Source organism: Paroedura picta, chromosome 4 (genome assembly GCF_049243985.1).
Source record: "Paroedura picta isolate Pp20150507F chromosome 4, Ppicta_v3.0, whole genome shotgun sequence".
In the NCBI taxonomy this organism is placed as follows: domain Eukaryota; kingdom Metazoa; phylum Chordata; class Lepidosauria; order Squamata; family Gekkonidae; genus Paroedura; species Paroedura picta.
The window spans coordinates 9,003,555-9,023,473 of record NC_135372.1 but is presented as its reverse complement, the minus strand read 5'-3'; the positions used below and the strand labels follow the sequence as shown (position 1 = coordinate 9,023,473).

Here is a 19,919-nt window from a genome sequence, read left to right as displayed (position 1 = left end):
GTGCAACCTTAAATGGACTCCGGGGAATGGTAGAGGACAGGAAGGCCTGGAGGATCATTGTCCATGGGGTCGCGATGGGTCGGACACGACTTCGCACCTAACAACAACAACAACAATGTTTAATCTCCTGGGCTGTAAAAAGGGACATACAGATACTCTATGTAGGTGAGGGCTGATAAGTGACCTCTGAAGAAGATCCAGTCAGATTGAAATGCATCTCGTTGTTTCAGTATCTAGCATTTCTTTCTTTTTTTCTTTTTTGGCCCTGCATGATTTGCTCAAAGGACTCCTTGCATATTTTCTACTGTGATTTTTAATGTACTGTATTTAACTGACCTTGTTTAGCACTAAGCAGTAAAACATATATTTAATAGCATTAACACTTAGTTGCTCTTAATATTTGAGCAGCGGCTTCCTGGGCGGAGCCGGTCCAACCTCTGTTTCTGGTCCACGGGCCAATCAGGATGTGCACAGCAAAGCCGTGGACCGGAAACAGAGACCAGGCTAAATCCAGTGAGGGGCAGTCTGGTGCCATTGCCGCCAGTCTGCCCCTGACCACTGCTGGGAGAGGACGCTGGTGGGACTGGCCGGTGGGGGGGGGGGATGTGTCATCTTGACCCTCTTTTCTTCCCCATTGAGGTAGGGATGGGGGTAGGGGGAGGTTGAGGAGGTAATTTTGCCATGTTGTTGCTGTTTTTGTTGTGTTTTATTGTCCATTTTAAAGGGTTTTATTGTGGGTTTTATTGGACACATTTGTAACCCGCCAAGAGCCATTTCCAGGAGTGGCAGGCAATACATTGAATGATGATGATGATGATGATGATGATGATGATGATGATGTATAGATAAGAGAAGGTATGTTGACTATCTCACTCCTAGCTTGGGCCTTTTTGAGCCTCGCTCATGGTGCAAGTGGCCAGCCTACTGCAGGAAGTCCAGGAACGCGAGAAGAGCCCCGCAAAGGCCCGTGGCCATAAAGAGCTTCAGAATGGTTGCTCTGGAGACTGTAATCCAATCATTCCACCATTTCAGTTGGCCCCTTGCAGCTCCGTAACACCCTTTCTTACGAGGGGGCAGAAGCGCCATCCCTCAGCCCAGGCCATGACGAGACTGCCCGCCTGGCCTGCGTTTCCAAAACGGAGCTGCAGCCGTTCTTTCTCGCCTTTTCATTCCTGCAGAAATCCAAGGGGGTTGCATCCCTCTCATCCCCACTGAAAATGAGCTCCGTTTCTTCTTCTTCTTTGCTTTCCGAACATGATTCTACTTGTGACGTAATCCGTCAGACTATGGAGATGGATAAGCGGCGGGGTCTTGAAGGGCTTCTTGCCGGCACTGCTTCTTGCCATGCCAGGTCAGGGCGAGGGAGGGAGGGAGCCACTGATCTCCCCGCCTTGGGGCCAGACAGGGAGCCTGAGGTGAATTTATTCTTGTCATAACTCTTGCTTCCTTCTGCCAGCCAGAAGAGGCGAGCCTTGAGATCTCTCCAGTTGCCAGCCTCCAGGTAAGGGCTGGAGATTGATTTAATTTATTTATTGTGGGCTTGATATTCTGCCCTGTCTCCAGTCTCCCAGAACGATGGATCTCTGGACTACCTAAACTGCTTATTTAAAAACAAATTATTTAAACCATTTATTCTACTTCTTTTGGTGAAAATGGCTGCTTTGTTAAGCAGGCCGCGTAGCATTATAGACCATGCCGACTTGTTTATGTAAGTTATTTATTTATTGAATTTCTAAACCACCACTCTCAGCCAAGCTGGCTCGTGGTGGTTTAAAACCCATTGAAAACTCCAATACAATTGGGGCATACAATTGGTACGATCAACACAGTCAATAAAACAATACTCTCCCGCAGACCCTCCAGTCTTCTGCTCACAGCCTATGTCCTCAACAGATGTCCCTGGCAATGTTGGCCTAGGGGGTGCTGATCACGAAGTTAACTGAGTCTCTCTCAGCCTGACCTCCCTCAAAGGGTTGTTGTGAAGGGAGGGAAATAGGATGACCTCAGTAACAAAGGACAGTCAGAGTTATGGGAAGATAAGAAGTAAAGGAAGAATCTCCCTTTCAGGCTGCCATTCGAGAGACATCCTCCTGGCACTTTCTCCTGGATAAATGTGATGGGGATGGGCCGTCAGATGCTGGTAACACTTCGGCTTCTTTCTGACACTCAACCTAGGACTGCCATCTTTAGGTTCAGAAACACCTGAAGGTTGGAGGGTGGAGCCCAAGAGAATGGAATTTAGGGAGAGCAGGGACCTTGGTAGGGCAGTGGTCCCCAACCCCCGGGCTGCGGCCCAGTGCCGGGCCGCGAAGGCCTCGGTGCTGGGCCGCGGCTCTCTCTTCCCACCCCAAAGCTTCTTGCTTTGGGAGGGGGTGGGAAGAGCTTCTTGCTTTGGGAGGGGGTGGGAAGAGCTTCTTGCTTTGGGAGGGGGCGGGAAGAGAAGCTTGCCAGGCCGCAAGCTAAGCTGCTTCGGCGGTCGATTTCCTTGCGGCCTGGAGGGGCGGGGAGAGGGAGCCGCGGCCGCCGGCATGCCGGCGGCGAAAACGCGCACGCGCAGACTTGCCACACATGCGCATTTGCGTCTGGCGGGGGCGCAAACACGCACGCATGGCAAGTCCGCGCATGCACGTTTGCACCAGGGCTGCCGCGCATGCACGGGGCCCCAGGTCGCCCTCTCCCCGCACCCCGGCACAGCAGTCCGCAGCCTGACAAAGTTTGCGGACCACTGTGGTAGGGTATAATGCAAGGTTGGACAAACCTGCCAAGGGCTCATGGGAATTGTAGTCCATGGACATCTAGAGGGGTGGTTTGGCCACCCTTGCTATATAGGTTTGCTAATCTCCAGGTGGTGACTGGAGATCTGATATTACGGATTTCCAGGCAACACAAATCAGTTCATCTGATGGTCACTGTGGAAGATGGACTCTATACTATTATACGCCATTCATGCTCTAGTCTATCCCTTCCCAAACCCCGCCCTCCTCAGGCTCCACCCACAAAACCACCAAGAATTTCCCAATCCAGAGCCGGCCACCTTAATGGTCTCTTGGACTATGACTTGGGACAGCCGGTTTGTTACTTCCTTTCTTTCTTTGCAACAGTTGTTACCCACCTTTCTGTCTTGCAGGACTCAAGGCAGTTTACAGTTTCATCCTACCTCGCAGGGCTGCAAGGACAGACTGGGGCAGAGAATCAGGTAGGTCATCCTGACATCCTGGCAAATAGGTGAGATAAATGGCCGAGTGTCGATGGAGCCTGATACTCTAACCTGGTCTTTTCCGACCTTTTGACCATGGAGAAGCCCTTGGAATAATTTTTCAGGTTTCAAGGAACCCTGGAAGTGATGTCAGCTGGCCACACCTCCCTGCCCCGCCCCCTTGAGTGACATGTCACCAAAGTGGCATTGCTACCTGCGTTTTAAGGAGGACTGGGAGGTGGATACAGGATGCGTTTTAAGGCAGGAGTAGGCGAGAATGCTCTGCTCCCCTCCCAGGTGCAGAAACCAAGAGAAAACTCACTCGTGCAGGGAAGGGGAAGCAAAGGAAGCAGCCAGCTTGTGACCGAGTCCATAGAGGGGTGGGAGGGACTGCCTGTCATCCTATGCCCCCGCAGGGCAGGTGCTAATTTGTTGGTTATTCCCGGCCCCAGGTTATTCCCGGCCCCGGCTGGCCTCAACTAGAGCCAGGGCCTTTTCAGTCCTGGCCCCCACCTGGTGGAATGAGCTCCCAGGTGAGCTGCGGGCCCTGCGGGAGCTTTCAACATTTCGCAGGGCCTGCAAGACGGAGCTCTCCCGCTAGGTCTATGGGTGAGCCCGGTACGGCCAGGGAGATGGACAGAGCCCCCCTTTCAGGAGAGAGGTATGACTGGTGGTTTCAAGGGACTTCTGCACCCTCCTCCCTCCCACCCCCCTATGAGATGTTACTGGGGGGGGGGGGACTGAGAATAGCGAGGGTTTTGTTTTTCTGCCGTATCTTCTTCCTTTGGTTTTTGACTAATGATCTGTGATTTTACGTCTGGGGTTTTATGGGGGTTTTATTCATACATGTGTAATCCGCCATGAGCCATCAGGGAGTGGCTGGTAATAAATAAAATAAATAAATAATAATAATAAGAAGAAATAATGCTGCCGCCCCCCACTGGAGCTCCCACGGTGAGGTAAAGACAGACGTGAAGGCTTCCTTCTCAGGACTAGGTCTCTCTGCTCTCTCCCTGAGCAGCCAGCTTTTTATTCAGTTTACAGATCAATAGAAATTTTACTGCACACATCGAAGGACGTAACAGTTTGCCAAAGCGTATAGCTATGTACACATCCCATTATCAGGAGGTTGTAAGAGGCTGCGTAGTGCGGACTTTGAGTGGAATATCCTTGTGATCAACATTGCAGGAAAATATGTTTTTCTAGTGCTTTTCCAGAGACTGACCTTTCGGCCTGTTTCTTGCCTGGGTGTGCCCAACAGCAAGAAGCAGAGACCGAATTTAGCAAATACTCTCTACAACATGGACCCCTGGTTGGGAATCCCTGCTCCAACCACCACACCATACTCTTGAGCCGAATGATTCCTGTAGAATACACAACAGCCCTCCAGACAGAGGCCTTGGTCATACATTTTGCATTTGGGATAAGCCAGCTTCCTTCTGCCTGTGTGTCCCCCTCTGGCTCCAGAATGACATTCTTCACCATCTTCAACTAAATATTTATAAAATTGATTGCAGCATTAAACCACCCTGAGCCTTCAGGGAGGCGGTATATAAATAAAATAAATACAAAATACAAAGTACAGATACACTGAGGCATACATGGTCATCCCCAGGATTCGTACCCCCAGTTCCTTTGGGAACAACCCCAAGCAGGTCTACTCAGCAGCAGGCCTCAGTAAATGGAGCTGACTCTCAGAAAAGTGGTTATTATTTTTATTATTATTTATGGCATGGGATGTGTATTATACAGCCAGGCGATCCTAAGATTGTAAGTCGAAGTGCCCTTTGCCAGAGATACAGGAATGATAAATCCATCACCTGTTGACCAGGTCAGATGGTGTTCACAGGCTTTCTTTGTTGGGTTCTGCCAAGGCACTTCCAACTCAGGGGGACTTCCGGAGTAAAGGGCCGACACCCGACTCTGCCCGCAGTCATTTCTTTCCATTCCTGTAAGGTCGAGCCACTTGCGTCTTTTATGCTGTACACTCATCTTGTCCTTTGTCCCTCTCTTTTAAACTGCTAATAATGCCAAATTTCAGGGAGGTTGGAGGAATTGACCTAGTTTTACAGACAATTAAAATTCACCCATCTCATGCCAGCATTGATGTGGGGTGGGGGTGGGGTGGGGAGAGCCTTTCAATTTACAGAAACGCAGTGCAGGGGAACAGGGCTAGATTCTTTTGTCTACGTGCTCTTAAAAAAATAGACCCCCTCCCTGCCACTCACCACATATATTCAATTTGAACATAGAATTATAGAATCATAGAGTTGGAAGGGACCTCCTGGGTCATCTAGTCCAACCCTCTGCACTGTGCAGGACACTCACAACCCTCTGGCTCATCCACTGTCACCTGCCACCCCCTTGAGACTTCACAGAATCAGCCTCTCCGTCAGATGGCTATCCAGCCTCTGTTTAAAAATCTCCAACGATGGAGAACCCACCACCTCCCGAGGAAGCCTGTTCCACTGAGAAACCGCTATGTCAGGAACTTCTTCCGGATGTTTAGACGGAATTTCTTTTGAATTGATTTCATCCCAAGTGGACATATCTCAGTTTCTGAAGAGACTAAAGATCGCAAGGAATTCCTGTACCATCACTGTGTTTGTCTGGATGTGGGGTTCCCAACCAGGGATTCGTGGACCCCTGTGGGTCCATGGGAGCTCCAGAGGGGGTCACTGGCCGCTTCCATTGCTCTCCCTCCACCCTCCCAAGCGTGAGTGTGAGATCTCACGTGGTTTCTGTGCCTGGGAGGGGGCGGAGCCTGCATGCCTACTCTCAAACTGTGTCCTGTCTCTCCCTCCCGCAGTCCTCCTCGAGAATGCCTTTGTATGCAGGTGGTGATGTCACTCCCAGTGACATGTAACTAATTGGGGTGTGGCAGGGAGGCGTGGCCATCTGACATCATTTCTGGGGCTCCTTGAAGTCTGAAAAAATATCTCACAGATCCCTCCATGGTCAAAAGGTTGAAAAAGGCTGGTCAAAATGTTCTTTACTGGTGTGTATGCGGAGGTGTGAGCCTCTTGTGGCGCAGAGTGGTAAGGCAGCAGATATGCAGTCTGAAAGCTCTGCCCATGAGGCTGGGAGTTCAATCCCAGCAGCCGGCTCAAGGTTGACTCAGCCTTCCATCCTTCCGAGGTGGGTAAAATGAGTACCCAGCTTGCTGGGGGGTAAACAGTAATGACTGGGGAAGGCACTGGCAAACCACCCCGTATTGAGTCTGCCATGAAAACGCTAGAGGGTGTCACCCCAAGCGTCAGACATGACCCGGTGCTTGCACAGGGGATACCATTACTTTTATGCAGAGGTGTGGGGTGTTTGTGGGAACAAGCCTCTGTCCCTCTGACCCCAGTCTGCAAAGCAAGCAAGCTGTCCATCACACAGTGGGGGAGAAGTTTGAATCTTTATCTCTGCATCCCTTCCCTTGTCTCTTCTCTACAGGAAGGGGATTGGTTGCTCATCTGTGCTAAGGAGGAGGATCCTCTGCCTCATTCCTTTCATCTCCCCAGCTTGCCTTCCATTATGCATAAGCAAAGCTTTGTCTAGGCCAAACTTCCCCAGAGTATAAGGCAGGACATGTAAATACACAATCTCCCCTTCCAAAGCTAGAAAGTCCTTCCAAAGACATTGTGACAGTGCAATGATTGGCACAACATAGAAGCACCATGCTCATAAGTGGGGCAATTCTACATGGCAGGAAAATTGGCTAAGTGTTTTGGTTGGATAACATCCCTATCAAGCATATATCCACCAAGTTCCTGTCCCCCCCCACCCCCATCTAGAAAGCTGAATTCAGAAAACTAGTTGTCAAAATAAACGTTGAATTGGAAGGTCTCTGACTGGCTCCTAACTGTTGGAAACAGTTCTGTTTGAGTTCAGAGCATTTACACTATTTACATATCAGTGTAATTCAGGTCAGATCTAGAATAGTAGATTTCCTACTGTGCATTCCTACTGGATGCCTGACCTCCTTTGGCAGCACCCTCTCTGTTTTCCTGATGTGTTCCGAGATGGTCTGGTGAGAGATCCAGCCAAGAGCCTTTTTATTGGAAGAAAGCAGCTGTTGCCAAGGCATCCGGCATGTTATCTGGGACTGGTAGAAAAGATTAAATGAAGATTTAATGGGGAGGGGGTAGAAGAGAAGCAAAGCACTTACCAGAGTAAAGTGGGCACAGGTAGCCCAAGGAGGGTATTTTTTTTTTCTGGGAGGGGGGGGATGCTCCTTTGAACAATATCCTCCCCTGAATCACTCTGCAAATTGGATTTTGGAACAAGTAGCATCCAGTTTTGCTGAGAGCTTAAAAACGGAACAGAGTAACTCAGACTGTGACGGCAGACTCCAACGAGTTACTGACTTATTTATGGGCTGCTTGGCCAGGAGGAGGAAGTGAGAGGGTGTTTAATAGCCCCGAACATGCTCAGAATAAAAACCTGCCTGTGATGGAATGGACCCACTTTGACCTGCTGGCCCTGTTCCACCCTGCGCTCCAAGTTTTCCAACAGCTGGAGACTTTTCTTTCTCCCTCTGTTCAGCCATCACCACCACATGACCTTTGTAAGGAATTGCCTGCTGGGAGGGTCAGGACTCCCAACTTCTAAGCTTTGCCTTTGTGTCTCCTGCTGTCCAGCACCTGGCTACCATGAAGACTGTTTACTGCCTTGTATGCCCGGGGAGAAATAGCTGCTTGTCAATTGACTGCCTTCACCCTTGTGCTCCTTTTAAAATGGCATGTCCAGGATGGTGGAGGTCTATGTGGTACGGAGAACTACTATCAGGTTCAAAAGTTATAAAGTATTATTAAAGAGAACATGTTCACCAGCATACTTTTAGCATACCACCAGATTGAGCAAGGGATTAAACAGAAATCAGTAAGGTGCAATTCCTCTGTCCTTCTCTCTATTTATTTATTAATTAAATTTATAGGATGAGCTCCTGGTCCAACCAACTTGTGGAGGGTAACAACAAATCTAAAATAAAATATTAAAAATAACAACTGTGACATCCAAAATTAAAACCAACACACATACACCCCCCCACACACACACACACACATGCCTATTCCCCACTGTCTGCTATTTTTCCAGGTAAAATGGTACACATTGGAGCATTCTGATATACCCTATCAGATGTTAAAATATAGGACGGTTTCCTTAGCTTAGGAAGTTGCAGATCTCTACAGCGTTCCCCTTGCTGTGAAGTATCCTCCAGCTCTTCTGGCACCTCCTCCAGACCTCAGTTAAGAGTTCTGTCTGATCTGATGAGCTCAGCTCCAAACAGACTTTCCTCCTTGATCCTATGAATTTTATCATCTCTTTTTTCCCTACTCACTGTCCAGTTCAGACTGAATCAGAGGCTTTTCCTGGAAATCTCCAAGAACACCTTCTTGAAGACTTGTCTCGTATTCAACATCTCCAGATCTCTGTTTCCGTGCTTGAAGGATGGGGGGAGCTTGACCATCCTATTGTCTGGACCCATTCCAATTTGTATGAAGGTGGGTTGACACAAGTCTGGAAGGCAACTGGGATGACTTCCCTCCTCCCAGCCTGTTCTCTGCCCTTAGTAGGGGTGGGGGGAAATAAAATTCTAAAACTCGGGGAGAAGGTTTTGCTCCATTTAAACCTCCAAAGAAAAACACTCATTTCTTCACACTTACCATTAGGAAAAGCAAGACAACTGTAGAACAAAGATCTGGCTGACATGAACCAACGCAGCTTTCTGTTTGAGTATTTTGGTGAGTAGCACCATCAAATGCTTGGGGAAGAAACACTCACCTTTTGTAGCGAATGCTCAAAAATTTAAAATATATTGGGAATTTTTTGTACATAAGTAGTACCTTTAGGGCTTTCTTGGGGCTGTCCTTGCTCTCTTTCCTTGTCTTCCCTTCGCCTAATCCACTGATCAGGAAAATATGATTCATAATGAGGTGGGTGGAGCAAGACAAGCTTTCCCTTGTGTTCAGCCTAGCCCATTTTGCCTGCTTGACCAGAGTGGCTCTCCAAGCTCACAGAAACAGAGCTGGAAAGGATTTCAAGGGTCATCTAGAAAAACACAGAAGGGAATTCTACACAATTTAACAACAGCAAGAAAAAGACATAGAGGATTTCCTAGCTGGTGTGATTTTATGCTTCCCATGTTATCCTCACAACAACCCTGTGAGATAGGCTGAGTGTGAAAGCTTTTGGGGAAAGCAACAGAGATGTCGCGGGGGGGGGGGGGCTGTATATAAATCAAATGAATAAAATAATAAAAAACTGTGCTCCATCCACAATCTCCCAGTCAGCCTGACAGTGGAGATTGCAGTGGGGCTATTTTTGCTCTAAAGCTGGACAGAAGTGTTGTTTCAGCTCCCAAAATAAACTGCTGAGCCTTTTTATCCTTAGAGGCCTTACTTCCACAACCGTAGATAAGCGCGGCTTAAAGTTTTGATTTATTTTTGACAGGAAGAGTCATGTTTCCCCTGATCTTGTCAGTTGGGGGAAAGGGCAGGTTGAGGGGGGGTCGCCATCTCGGTCTGAAACACAAGAAGAAAATTGAGTCCAGCAGCACCTTTAAGACCTACCAAGTTTTATGCAAGGTACTATTTTATTTATTTATTTATTGGATTTATAACCCGCCTCTCATGACTTTTGTCGCCTCGAGGCGGCTAACAATTAAAACCATAACAATTTCCCCATCAAACCCCCCTTAAAACAATAGCAATACACATAAAAACCCACAAGATGGCAGAACAAACTATCACCCAACATTATTTACTAAGTCCAGCCATTCCCTCCCCATACCTACTACATACTACTACTATGCTGGCTTTGCCTCATGTTGGCCGGAAAGAAAGGCAGGGGCTGAGAAGACAGTTCAGGCCCCCCATACCATGCTACAACTGATTCCCCACTCCTTGATTCTTACATTCAAGGTCTACCCAGGAGGGGACGGGTGGCGGACTGCCTTTGAGGCTCTTGCGGACCCCCAGGGGTATTTAGACTGTTGACTGGGAATTCCTGACTTCACTTGTTTACTGATTTTCTTCACTCACCCACTACCTATATATGAGTGGACTGGAACAATTCACATTTCATTGTGTTTGAGGAACTGTGCATGAACGCAAAAGCTGACCACTAGAGTAAAACTTTGTTGATCCTAAAGGTGCTGCGAGATTTCACCTTTGTTTTGGAAAGGACGGCGAGCGGCTGAAAGGAATCAGCCTTTTGTCAAAGCAGTAAGTCTTGTCCTCAGACTTATTGACTTCCTATAAGAGAGCCCTACAGGAGGGTAAGCGAATCCCAGTGGGCAAAACGGGCACGGATTTCCTTTGGAGAGCTGAGGCTGCAAAAGGACGACAAATCCGAATGTGACAAAAGCCGTCCTCGAAATGTGTTATAGCCCCTTGGGAAAACAACTGCGGTCAGCACGCATCCATTCTCGGGACGAAGGCAGGAAGGATTTTCAACCTACCTTCCTGCAGGCCCATTAATCGATTTTGTTTCTTTAAAAGTGAAAAAAGCCCTCCCGCTTTTCCGCCACTTGCACATGGATGCCAGCCAAGGTTGAGGAGCTCCAAAGTGCTCTAAGGGCGTGTGTGAAAACATCCCCCAGAGGGCAGCCCCAGGGCAAAGGGGACAAAGCTGGCCTAAATACTGCTAAATTCCTACTTATGTTTTCATGATGTTTTATACCGTTAATGTTGGTTATTACTGTGTTGGTTTTAATTCACTGTTACTTCTTAACCTACTACGTACACCAACCTATGTTCGGCAGGGCGGTATAGGAATTTAATAAATAAGGATGAAGATGTTGGGTGGGTGGGTGTGAGTTTTGTTAGAACATTATGTTATGCTGAGACATTATAATGAGACATTTTTGTGATTTTTATTATTATTTTTACTTGCAAACTCTAACTTGCTCGTGCTCCCTGGCCCTAAAGAAGCGAGCTTGGCCTCGAGCAGAGCTAGGGCCTTTTCATCCCTAGCTTTGGCCTGGTGGACTGAGCTGCCAACAGAAACGGGGGGCCTTACGGAAGTCTCAGAGAAGAAGAGGAAGAAGAAGAAGAAGAAGAAGAGTTGGTTCTTATATACCGCTTTTCCCTACCCGAAGGAGGCTCAAAGCGGCTTACAGTCGCCTTCCCTTTCCTCTCCCCACAACAGACACCCTGTGAGGGAGGGGAGACTGAGAGAGCCCTGAGATTACTAAAGAAGAGTTGGTTCTTATATACCGCTTTTCCCTACCCGAAGGAGGCTCAAAGCGGCTTACATTCGCCTTCCCTTTCCTCTCCCCACAACAGACACCCTGTGAGGGAGGGGAGACTGAGAGAGCCCTGAGATTACTAAAGAAGAGTTGGTTCTTATATACCGCTTTTCCCTACCCGAAGGAGGCTCAAAGCGGCTTACATTCGCCTTCCCTTTCCTCTCCCCACAACAGACACCCTGTGAGGGAGGGGAGACTGAGAGAGCCCTGAGATTACTAAAGAAGAGTTGGTTCTTATATACCGCTTTTCCCTACCCGAAGGAGGCTCAAAGCAGCTTACAGTCGCCTTCCCTTTCCTCTCCCCACAACAGACACCCTGTGAGGGAGGGGAGACTGAGAGAGCCCTGAGATTACTAAAGAAGAGTTGGTTCTTATATACCGCTTTTCCCTACCCGAAGGAGGCTCAAAGCAGCTTACAGTCGCCTTCCCTTTCCTCTCCCCACAACAGACACCCTGTGGGGTGGGTGAGGCTGAGAGAGCCCTGATATTCCTGCTCGGTCAGAACAGTTTTCTCAGTGCCGTGGCGAGCCCAAGGTCACCCAGCTGGCTGCATGTGGGGGAGCGCAGAATCGAACCCGGCATGCCAGATTAGAAGTCCGCGCTCCTAACCACTACACCAAACTGGCTCTCTTTAGAGCACTCAGAGAAACGATATGGGCTTCCCTCCCCACCTGACCCCTGAACCCCCCCCCCCATCAGTTAGATCTGAGAATTTGGTTTAGTGGCATAAGACGGAGCAATTTTAATAGAATTCGGGTTTTATATATTTATGATTTTATTGTTTTAATTTAGACATGTCTGGAAATTTTGGCTGTTGTTAGCCACCCTGAGGCTAATTAGTCACAGACTCTCACGTTCTTTGAAAGTACAACTCTTTAACTGGCATAAACACCAACCAACATAAACAATACTGAACAAGGGGAGAACCACGAACTTATGTACACTTTAGTTGGCCACCCAAGAGCCCTGATTGGCCCTTAACAAAGCCCTTTGATTGGCCCACAGACTCCAAGAGGTTGTGGTCTGACTGGTTTACATTACCACCATTCTGTCTGCATGCATAACTTTACAAGAGGGGGGCAGCTTATAAGTCCAATACATAAGTCCAGTAGAGTCCTGGAGCCAGTTCAAGGCTTTGGTTTTTACCTTTATGGCTGCATGTGGTCTGGGCCCTACGTATCCGAGGGGACCACCTCTCTGAATACGTTTCCCAGAGAGCACTTTGTTCTAGTATTACCAACCAGCTGAAGATTTCTGGTCCCTAATAAGTCTGGTTGGCCTCAATCAGGGGCCTTTTTGACCCTGGCCCCTGCCTGGTGCAATGAGCTCCCCCGGAAGATCAGGGCCCTGCCTGGGGTGGAAGGTTGTGCACATGGGAGGGCCCCGATTCTCTCCCCAAGGCGTCCACTTCAAGGGTCTTGAGAAAGACCCTCTCTCTGCCCAAGAGCGATGGCCACACAAAGGAGATGGCCCTGAGCAAGACACAGCTGAAGACTCTGGCTCTGTCCAAAGCAGCTTCATCTTTTCCCCTCTTCCGTTTTTTTGGCTGATTCTACGGAGGCTTCATGTTTTGCATGCAGGCACAAAACCTGGCGAGGGTTGGGTGCGAATCCCCCCTCCCCGTCCATCTACTACAGAGAACAGCCCATGCGTAATGTCGCCAGCTTGGCCCCTGCTCCAGCTCAGATAGGAGTTCTCTTTCTCTTTGCCCTCATTAAAACATAACCTGGGGCAAGAGACATCTCGGTCATGTGTCCCCCCCCAAAAGTCTGTGTGGGGAGGGAGAGGATGTAGCTTTGTTCCCAGGGTAGCTGACCTTGAAAAGCTGGGTAACGAGGACGATGCTGTATTGGCAGGAGTCTCCGCCACTTGCTGAAATGCTTTCTCCCATTCCAGAAACGGAATGTGTTTGGAGAGTTGGTGGCCATAGATGGAAAGGGAGAGGAGTGGGGTGGGGAGGGAGTGTGGCTACTGGATAGAACAGCCCAGGAGCTAGGAAATTGGGCTTGAAGCCTTGCTCTACCACAAAGTTAGCTGGGTGACCTTGAGCTCATTGCTCTCGTTGAGGCTCGCCTACCTCACAGGGTTATAATGAGGAAAAAAAGAAAAGAAATGGAGAACAAGGCACACTGCCCTGACCTCCTTTAGCAGGAGGGTAGGATAACAAAGGTACTAAGAACAAAACAATGTGCCTCTTGTGGCGCAGAGTGGTAAGGCAGCAGGCATGCAGTCTGAAGCTGTCTGCCCATGAGGCTGGGAGTTCAATCCCAGCAGCCGGCTCAAGGTTGACTCAGCCTTCCATCCTTCCGAGGTCGGTGAAATGAGTACCCAGCTTGCTGGGGGGTAAACGGTAATGACTGGGGAAGGCACTGGCAAACCACCCGTATTGAGTCTGCCATGAAAACGCTAGAGGGTGTCAGCTCCAAGGGTCAGACATGACCCGGTGCTTGCACAGGGAATATCTTTACCTTTAAGAACAAAAGAAGAGCCCTGCTGGATCAGACCAGTGAGGGTCCATCTAGTCCAACATCCTGTCTCACCCTGTGGCCAACCAGTTCCTCTGGAGCAGTGGTTCCCTACCTTTTAACACTGGGGACCGGTCAATGCTTGATCATTTTACTGAGGCTGGGGGGGGGCTAGTCTTTTGCCGAGGGACGTCGCTGCCACCACCTGAGCCCCTGCTCCACTGGGGGGTGCTGCCAGCAGCAGCTGCTCAGTGCCACGCCGAGGGGGAGCCCCAGCCATGGCGGCCACTGGAGAGCACCAAAGGTGAGCCGGCGGCAGAGTGGCAGCGCAGCCCCCGAGGCAGCAGCCGGGGAGGAGGAGCCGCAGCCCAGTACCAACTGATTCCCGGACGGGTCCCGGTTCCCGGACCGGGGGTTGGGGACTGCTGCTCTGGAGGGTCAACAACAGGGCATAGAGGTTGAGACCTCCATAAGAACATCAGAAAAAAACCAGCCATATCAGACCAATAGTCTAGCACAGGGGTAGTCAAACTGCGGCCCTCCAGATGTCCATGCATTTGCTGGCAGGGGCTCATGGGAATTGTAGTCCATGGACATATGGAGGGCCACAGTTTGACTACCCCTTCAGCATCATGTTTCACTCAATAGGGCATAAAGGCTGAGGCATTCCCTGATAAGAATATGAGAAGAGCCCTGCTGGATCAGACCAGCGATCCAGTATCCAGTCTCACAATGTGCCCAGCCAGTTCCCCTTGATGGCCAAACCCAGGACTGAGAGGCCGAGGCCTTCCCCTGAGAGGAACATCGGAAGAGCCCTGCTGGATCAGACCACTGATGGTCAATCCAGTCCAGCATCTTGTTTCCCACAGTGGCCCACCAGTTCCTCTGAAGGGCCAGCCACAGGGCAGAGAGGCCGAGGCCTTCCTTGATAAGAACATCAGAAGAGCCCTGTGGGATCAGACCAGTGGTCCACCCATGTTACGACAAAGGCGTGTCTGTAAGGACACGTGTCTAAATTTAGTTGTGGGGAATCAGCTAGTAGAGCCAGCAAGAGGCAGAGTGGAGTAACGTGGGACCTTGTATTGCACAGTTTACTGGGTAATTATGTCACTGAGATAGAACCAAGGCAGACAATGATCTAAACATGGAAGAACTTTATTAACAAACACTAATTAGACAAAAGACAACACATGCATACTCTAGCATAGAAATGTACATTCCTAGCCACTAGCACACAAGGAAAAGGCTTATGGGGGAAGAACCTGTACTAAGGGTTGATTGGAAGTGATATCTACCTGTCTTCTGGGTGGAGCGGAGTTCCGGAGGTCCAGGGAAGCAATTTGGGGCGAAGGACGAGGGACCAAGACGAACGTCGGACAGAGTTTCTGTAGCCTGGAAACTGACTGCAATTTGTGGCTGTGGGAGCCCAATATTTAAAGGAAATTTGTGACCTGAGGTGATAGGGGGCTGATCCTACCTTGTCCAGGGCTTGGACAAAGAGTTTGATGGCTGGAGCCAGGTCCCAACAAAGAAACGGGTTGCTGAGACAAAGAAACTAGCTGCTGGGAATATGGAGAAATATTTCCTGTCTAGAAGGGCTGATGGCCCATTTCTGGCAACTCCTGGATGATTGCTTGTGCCTGGGGATAGTGGTAAGGGAAAAGACAAAGACCAAATCTTGGATTAGATTTGGTGTTGAAAAAGAGTGGCCAGTTCCCTTTATGGGACAATGTGCTTGGCTGGCTGGAGGGGAGTCTTGGGTGGGGTGCCTTTGTCTCTCTGTACTTGCCAGGTGTGCTGACAAACTCCTCTTTTGTTTGCAAGCAAGTAGGTTGGGGGAAGCCTAACTCCAAGTCCTGCTTCAGAGCCAGAAGTGGGTTTTAGTTGCTCTCCCATTATGCTTTGCAAGGCTTGACCTGGCTTTTCTCTCTCTGGTGCCAGGGTCTGCGCAGGAGTGTCAGGAAGGGTTGACATGGGTGTGCAAGCCTTTGATGGAGGGGTGGCAGCCCACATAACACCCAGTCCAGCATCCTGTCTCACCCAGTGGCCCACAAGTCCCTCCAGAGAAGTCCAAGCAATGGGGCATAGAGGCCGAGGCCTTCCCCTGATGTTGCCTCCTGGTTCTGGGATTTAGAGGTGTAGTGCTTCTGAATGTGGAAGTTCCCATCAGTCATCCTGGCTAGTGGCCATTGAGAGACTTCTCCTTCACAAACATGTGTGCTGTTTTTTTTAAGTATCCCTGAACTAAGGGAAATCAGTCTGAACAGCATCTATATATTTTAAGATCCCTTTGGCCTGTAATTTTAAGAACTACCTTGTGAGGTAAGAGAAGGTGAGTGTATGTTATTTGCCTAGGTATCTCTGAGCAGAGATTCGAACTTGCAGTCTCCTGTTACTTTATCCGTTATACCATACTCTGCCACACTGCTTCTCCCTACACTGTGGATTCAGAGTTATGCTGCTTTTGGATGTGGAGGATCTATTTCACTCCCCCTTTTAATCAGTCACCCTTTGACATACTTATTCTTCCTGGCTTTTTCTAATTTGTTCTGCATGCGTTTTGTAGTGAATTCGACATTCTTTGCATGGAGTGCATGTGAGACTGATCATGAATTGCAAACTTCACTGTGGTAAGGTACCCAGAATATTAAAACACACACACACACCATCCCAAGAGGATGACTGAAGTATCAGCTCCTGTCTGGTTACAAGACCATGTCACCTGGAACTCTAAAATCAGGGAATCAATGCAGATCAGGAGAATGTCTCCCTGTTTACTCAATACATGCAGGAGTTTTGCCGTTTTGTTCAGGGAAGGTGACTTTTGCATGGGAAATCAGTGCAAAACTGTTCTGAGCCATCTTGTAAGGTGGAATTTCTGTCTGCCTGTGAAAGGAATAGAATAGAGTCAAGTTCTGTGAAGGGGGTGGCAGGTTACAGTGGGTGAGCGATAGGGTTGTGAGTGTCTTGCATAGTGCAGGGGGTTGGACTAGATGACTCAGGAGGTCTCTGCTATTCTATGATTCCAGACCAATAAAATTCTTCAGGGTATTAATCGTGCTTTGATTGAACCATGCAGCTCCAGGTGGTCTCTAAGATGCTACTGAATTTGACTCTGTTTTACCACAGACCAACAGGGCTACCCTCTGAGACGGTTTCTGCCTGTGGAATCCCCTGCCACAAGAAAGCGCTTCAGCTGCCCTTGGCTCTCTTCTCTCACCTGGCTGCAATAGACAGACATGGCCGCTCTCCCGTATCCGATGCTCTTCCCGCTGCCTTGGCTTCCTTTCTTCCTAGCACACTGGCTGCCCGCACCACGGGCCATGTGGATTCCCGATGCCACGTCATACCAAGACGCCTGCCACGGCACGTGCTCCCAGGTCCCTCAGGGCTGGCAGCATCGCATCCCCAGGCGTAGCTGATTGGCTGGCCCTCCTGGCCTGGGAGGCGGTTGCCGTGGAAACCCTCCTGCAGCATCCCTTGGACTCTGCTCCGGGGAGGAGAAGGATGCAGAAAACCTTATTTGACAAACAGCGAACAGCCTGATGTTTAATTTGTAAAACTGGAGGAGAATGCCCACCCGAAAGGCGCGGCTGAAGGGGGGAAAGCATATCTGCATGCACAATGCCACATTTTTGCCACTTTTGGAAATGTTAAATGATGATGAAGTGGTGGAGTTCTTTGCTATTGCTCAGTTCTACACCCGTTCTACAGATTGATTTCAAGATAAAGGTTGAAGCATCTTTCTGTCAAGGAACAATGGAAGGCCTTGGGTGATTTTTAGTTTGAGAAAAGACAACCGCAGGGGAATATTGGACAGGTTTTTAAGAGTATATCTTCCTCCTAAGATTAGAGACCAGCATCTGTGCTGCTACTAGCCAGATTTGAGTCTCATGGCTCCTGGCTGTAACAGTACAGTCTCGTCTCTCTGCCTGCGATGTCTCTCTGGAACAATAAGGTCTAGCAACTTGCTTTTAAAAGAGGCGCAAACAAACAATCCCCTCCTGTTTTTTTCGGGAAGGTGTGTTCTGACAGGTTCCGTACTGGCGAGGAGGATCAAATTTCAGATCACAGAACCTGGCCTCACTTGATATATTTTTTAAACACACCCTTTGAAAAATTCTCTTGGAAATAATGAGGAGTAGAGGTTATGTTTCCAAAAACAATTCCCTTTCCCCAGGACACTGTTTCCATTGTAGGTTTGGCACGAGGGGGCTATTTATTTATCATCTGGAATGTGTGGGATACAGCTAGGAGATCCAAAGATTGTCTGCCAGCCAGGCAAGATATCTTTGCAGGTGGTTAGCCACTGCCTGGCCCCATGTCCGACTCTAGGATTCCGGGGAGCTTGCTCTCCCAAGTCCTAGCCAGGCCCAACCCTGCTCAGTTTCAGAGATCTTACCGGATCCTGCTTGCCTGGGCTATCCCAGTGGCGTACTGGTGGGGCTGATTTTCAATCACAGAGACCTTCTCTCCTTTCCTTGCAATACCTGAAGATTTTTCGTGGGGAAACAGGTGAGCGACAATCTTGACTTTTGCACAAAAGCAGCAGGTTGCTGGTTTTGCAGGTTGCTGGTTTCCACAAAGGGGACCTGAATCACAGCACAAGCATTCACATGACCCCTTAAGAGGTAGGGGACTTACCTAATAGGGTCCTACTTACAATCAGCTATACATGACAGTACAGACTCCCTATTCATGTGTTCAAGAGCATGTAAGAAGCATTCAGTGCAGTGCAATCCTATTACAATGCCCCTGTGAATAGCTAGTTTTCTGACATACCCCCTGAGGTTACCAAAAATACTTGGAGATTTTTTGGAGGGGGACACCTTGGGGAGGGCAGGGCTGAGAAATTGGAGGGACCTCATCAAGGTATAATGCCATAGAGGACACCCTCCAGTTTAGGGTCTCCATCAAATGTGAGGAATGGGGGGGGGGGGAAGGGCTGCCAGAGCCAAGTTGGGAAACTCCTAGAGGTTTGGGGGGGACAGGGATGTGGGGGTACATAGTGGCCACCCTCCGAAACATCCCTTTTCCGCAGGGGAACTGGGCACGTGTTTCCCATAAGTTTCACAGCTCTCTTGGAGCAATAGAGAAACCGGGATGAGAGTGACCGAGGGACGCTGATGTGTCACCGATCCGACAGAATCCCTGACCCGCGGGAGACATCCCGTATCTATCGGTGGCTGCCACGGCCCAGCCCGGAGAGGAGATGCAATTCGGGGGGATGCCCAGAACCCACGTGGCGGCTGGCATCCCAACCCCCAATCAGCCAGGTTCTGCAGGGGGGGGGGCTGATCTGCGTCACCTGGCGAGCCAGCATCACGGGCAACCCTGAGCACCTCCCTCTCACCTTTCCACTTTCTCCTCCGGGGAGGGAGGGAGGGTCTCTTTGCAACCATGAGGTCTAGCGCCTTGCTCCCGATGAACCAGCCAGCGGGGTTGTCTCCGCACGCCGCCGGCGACTGGGGCGGGGGTCGGCTCTCCGCTCTCATCCCCCCAGTCCCCTCCCTTCCCGGGGAGGGTGGCCGCGCCCCCCGGCAACTCCGTAGCCAATCCGGAGCGGCGGGTGGAATTCAAACCGCACCGCCTGCCCAGCACCTGGCGGCCGGAGCCCAGAGGGAGCGCCTCCGCGGAAGGGGCCGCACCTGGCGCCGCCGCCGCCCAGCCCAGCCCAGCCAGGTGAGTGGGGCGGGCTCCTGTTGCGCCGCAGGTGGACCCGCAAGCGTCGGGGCGGGCGGAGAAAGTTCACCGGAGGGGAGGCGGCCAAGCTCTGCAGGGCGGAACCCGGTTTGGGGGAGAGGCTACCCTGGACCGTCTTGCAGATGGGGAAGGGGAGGGATCAGCAGAGCCCTCTCCCCTGGGGAGCCCGTGGGCAAAGCACAGAGGCCGGGCGTGCCCCCGAAGGCTTCTCGCTCCCGCCTGCCCATCCCTGCAGCCCAGCCGCGCAGCCACGCTCCCCTTCCCAGCGGCCGGACGGAGACGAGGGCTGCCTGCTTAAGGACAGAGAGGAACTGGT

At 50.1% G+C, this 19,919-nt stretch overlaps 3 protein-coding genes across 7 annotated transcripts in view; 2 read left to right on the top strand and 1 right to left on the bottom strand.

The window, feature by feature from the left end:
• The first annotated feature begins 1,016 nt into the window (after nt 1–1,016).
• On the top strand, nt 1,017–17,127 carry LOC143834858 (uncharacterized). Its single transcript, XM_077331724.1, has 6 exons — nt 1,017–1,351; nt 1,457–1,501; nt 3,128–3,196; nt 8,538–8,688; nt 8,857–9,771; nt 17,030–17,127. Exons 1-5 carry the CDS (start codon nt 1,218–1,220, stop codon nt 8,896–8,898), a joined length of 441 nt encoding a protein of 146 aa, XP_077187839.1. The 5' UTR covers nt 1,017–1,217; the 3' UTR covers nt 8,899–9,771; nt 17,030–17,127.
• On the bottom strand, nt 15,040–19,577 carry LOC143834855 (uncharacterized). The gene is made up of 4 exons (XM_077331716.1): nt 19,254–19,577; nt 18,303–18,390; nt 17,121–17,387; nt 15,040–16,786 (listed from the first exon to the last, which is right to left on the bottom strand). Exons 1-4 carry the CDS (start codon nt 19,393–19,395, stop codon nt 16,675–16,677), a joined length of 609 nt encoding a protein of 202 aa, XP_077187831.1. The 5' UTR covers nt 19,396–19,577; the 3' UTR covers nt 15,040–16,674.
• The window catches only part of CTXN1 (cortexin 1), a 28,889-nt gene continuing 28,439 nt past the window's right edge, over nt 19,470–19,919 (top strand). For 4 of the 5 annotated variants that reach the window (XR_013229914.1, XM_077331722.1, XM_077331721.1 and 1 more), the window contains exon 1: nt 19,470–19,582. The gene's annotated coding sequence lies outside the window, so the exon portion shown is untranslated. The remainder of the gene's footprint in view (nt 19,583–19,919) is intronic. The other variant, XM_077331720.1, reaches the window with a different exon arrangement.

Coding starts and splice junctions, on each gene's coding strand:
- LOC143834858 (XM_077331724.1), top strand. CDS start 1,218: ATGAGCTCCGTTTCTTCTTCTTCTTTGCTTTCCGAACATGATTCTACT. Junction 1,352..1,456: donor ACTGCTTCTTGCCATGCCAG/GTCAGGGCGAGG, acceptor TCCTTCTGCCAG/CCAGAAGAGGCGAGCCTTGA. Junction 3,197..8,537: donor AGACTGGGGCAGAGAATCAG/GTAGGTCATCCT, acceptor TGTCCAGTTCAG/ACTGAATCAGAGGCTTTTCC.
- LOC143834855 (XM_077331716.1), bottom strand. CDS start 19,395: ATGAGAGCGGAGAGCCGACCCCCGCCCCAGTCGCCGGCGGCGTGCGGA. Junction 18,391..19,253: donor CCGGAGGAGAAAGTGGAAAG/GTGAGAGGGAGG, acceptor AAAAATCTTCAG/GTATTGCAAGGAAAGGAGAG. Junction 17,388..18,302: donor GCCCAGGCAAGCAGGATCCG/GTAAGATCTCTG, acceptor TCCCCGGAGCAG/AGTCCAAGGGATGCTGCAGG.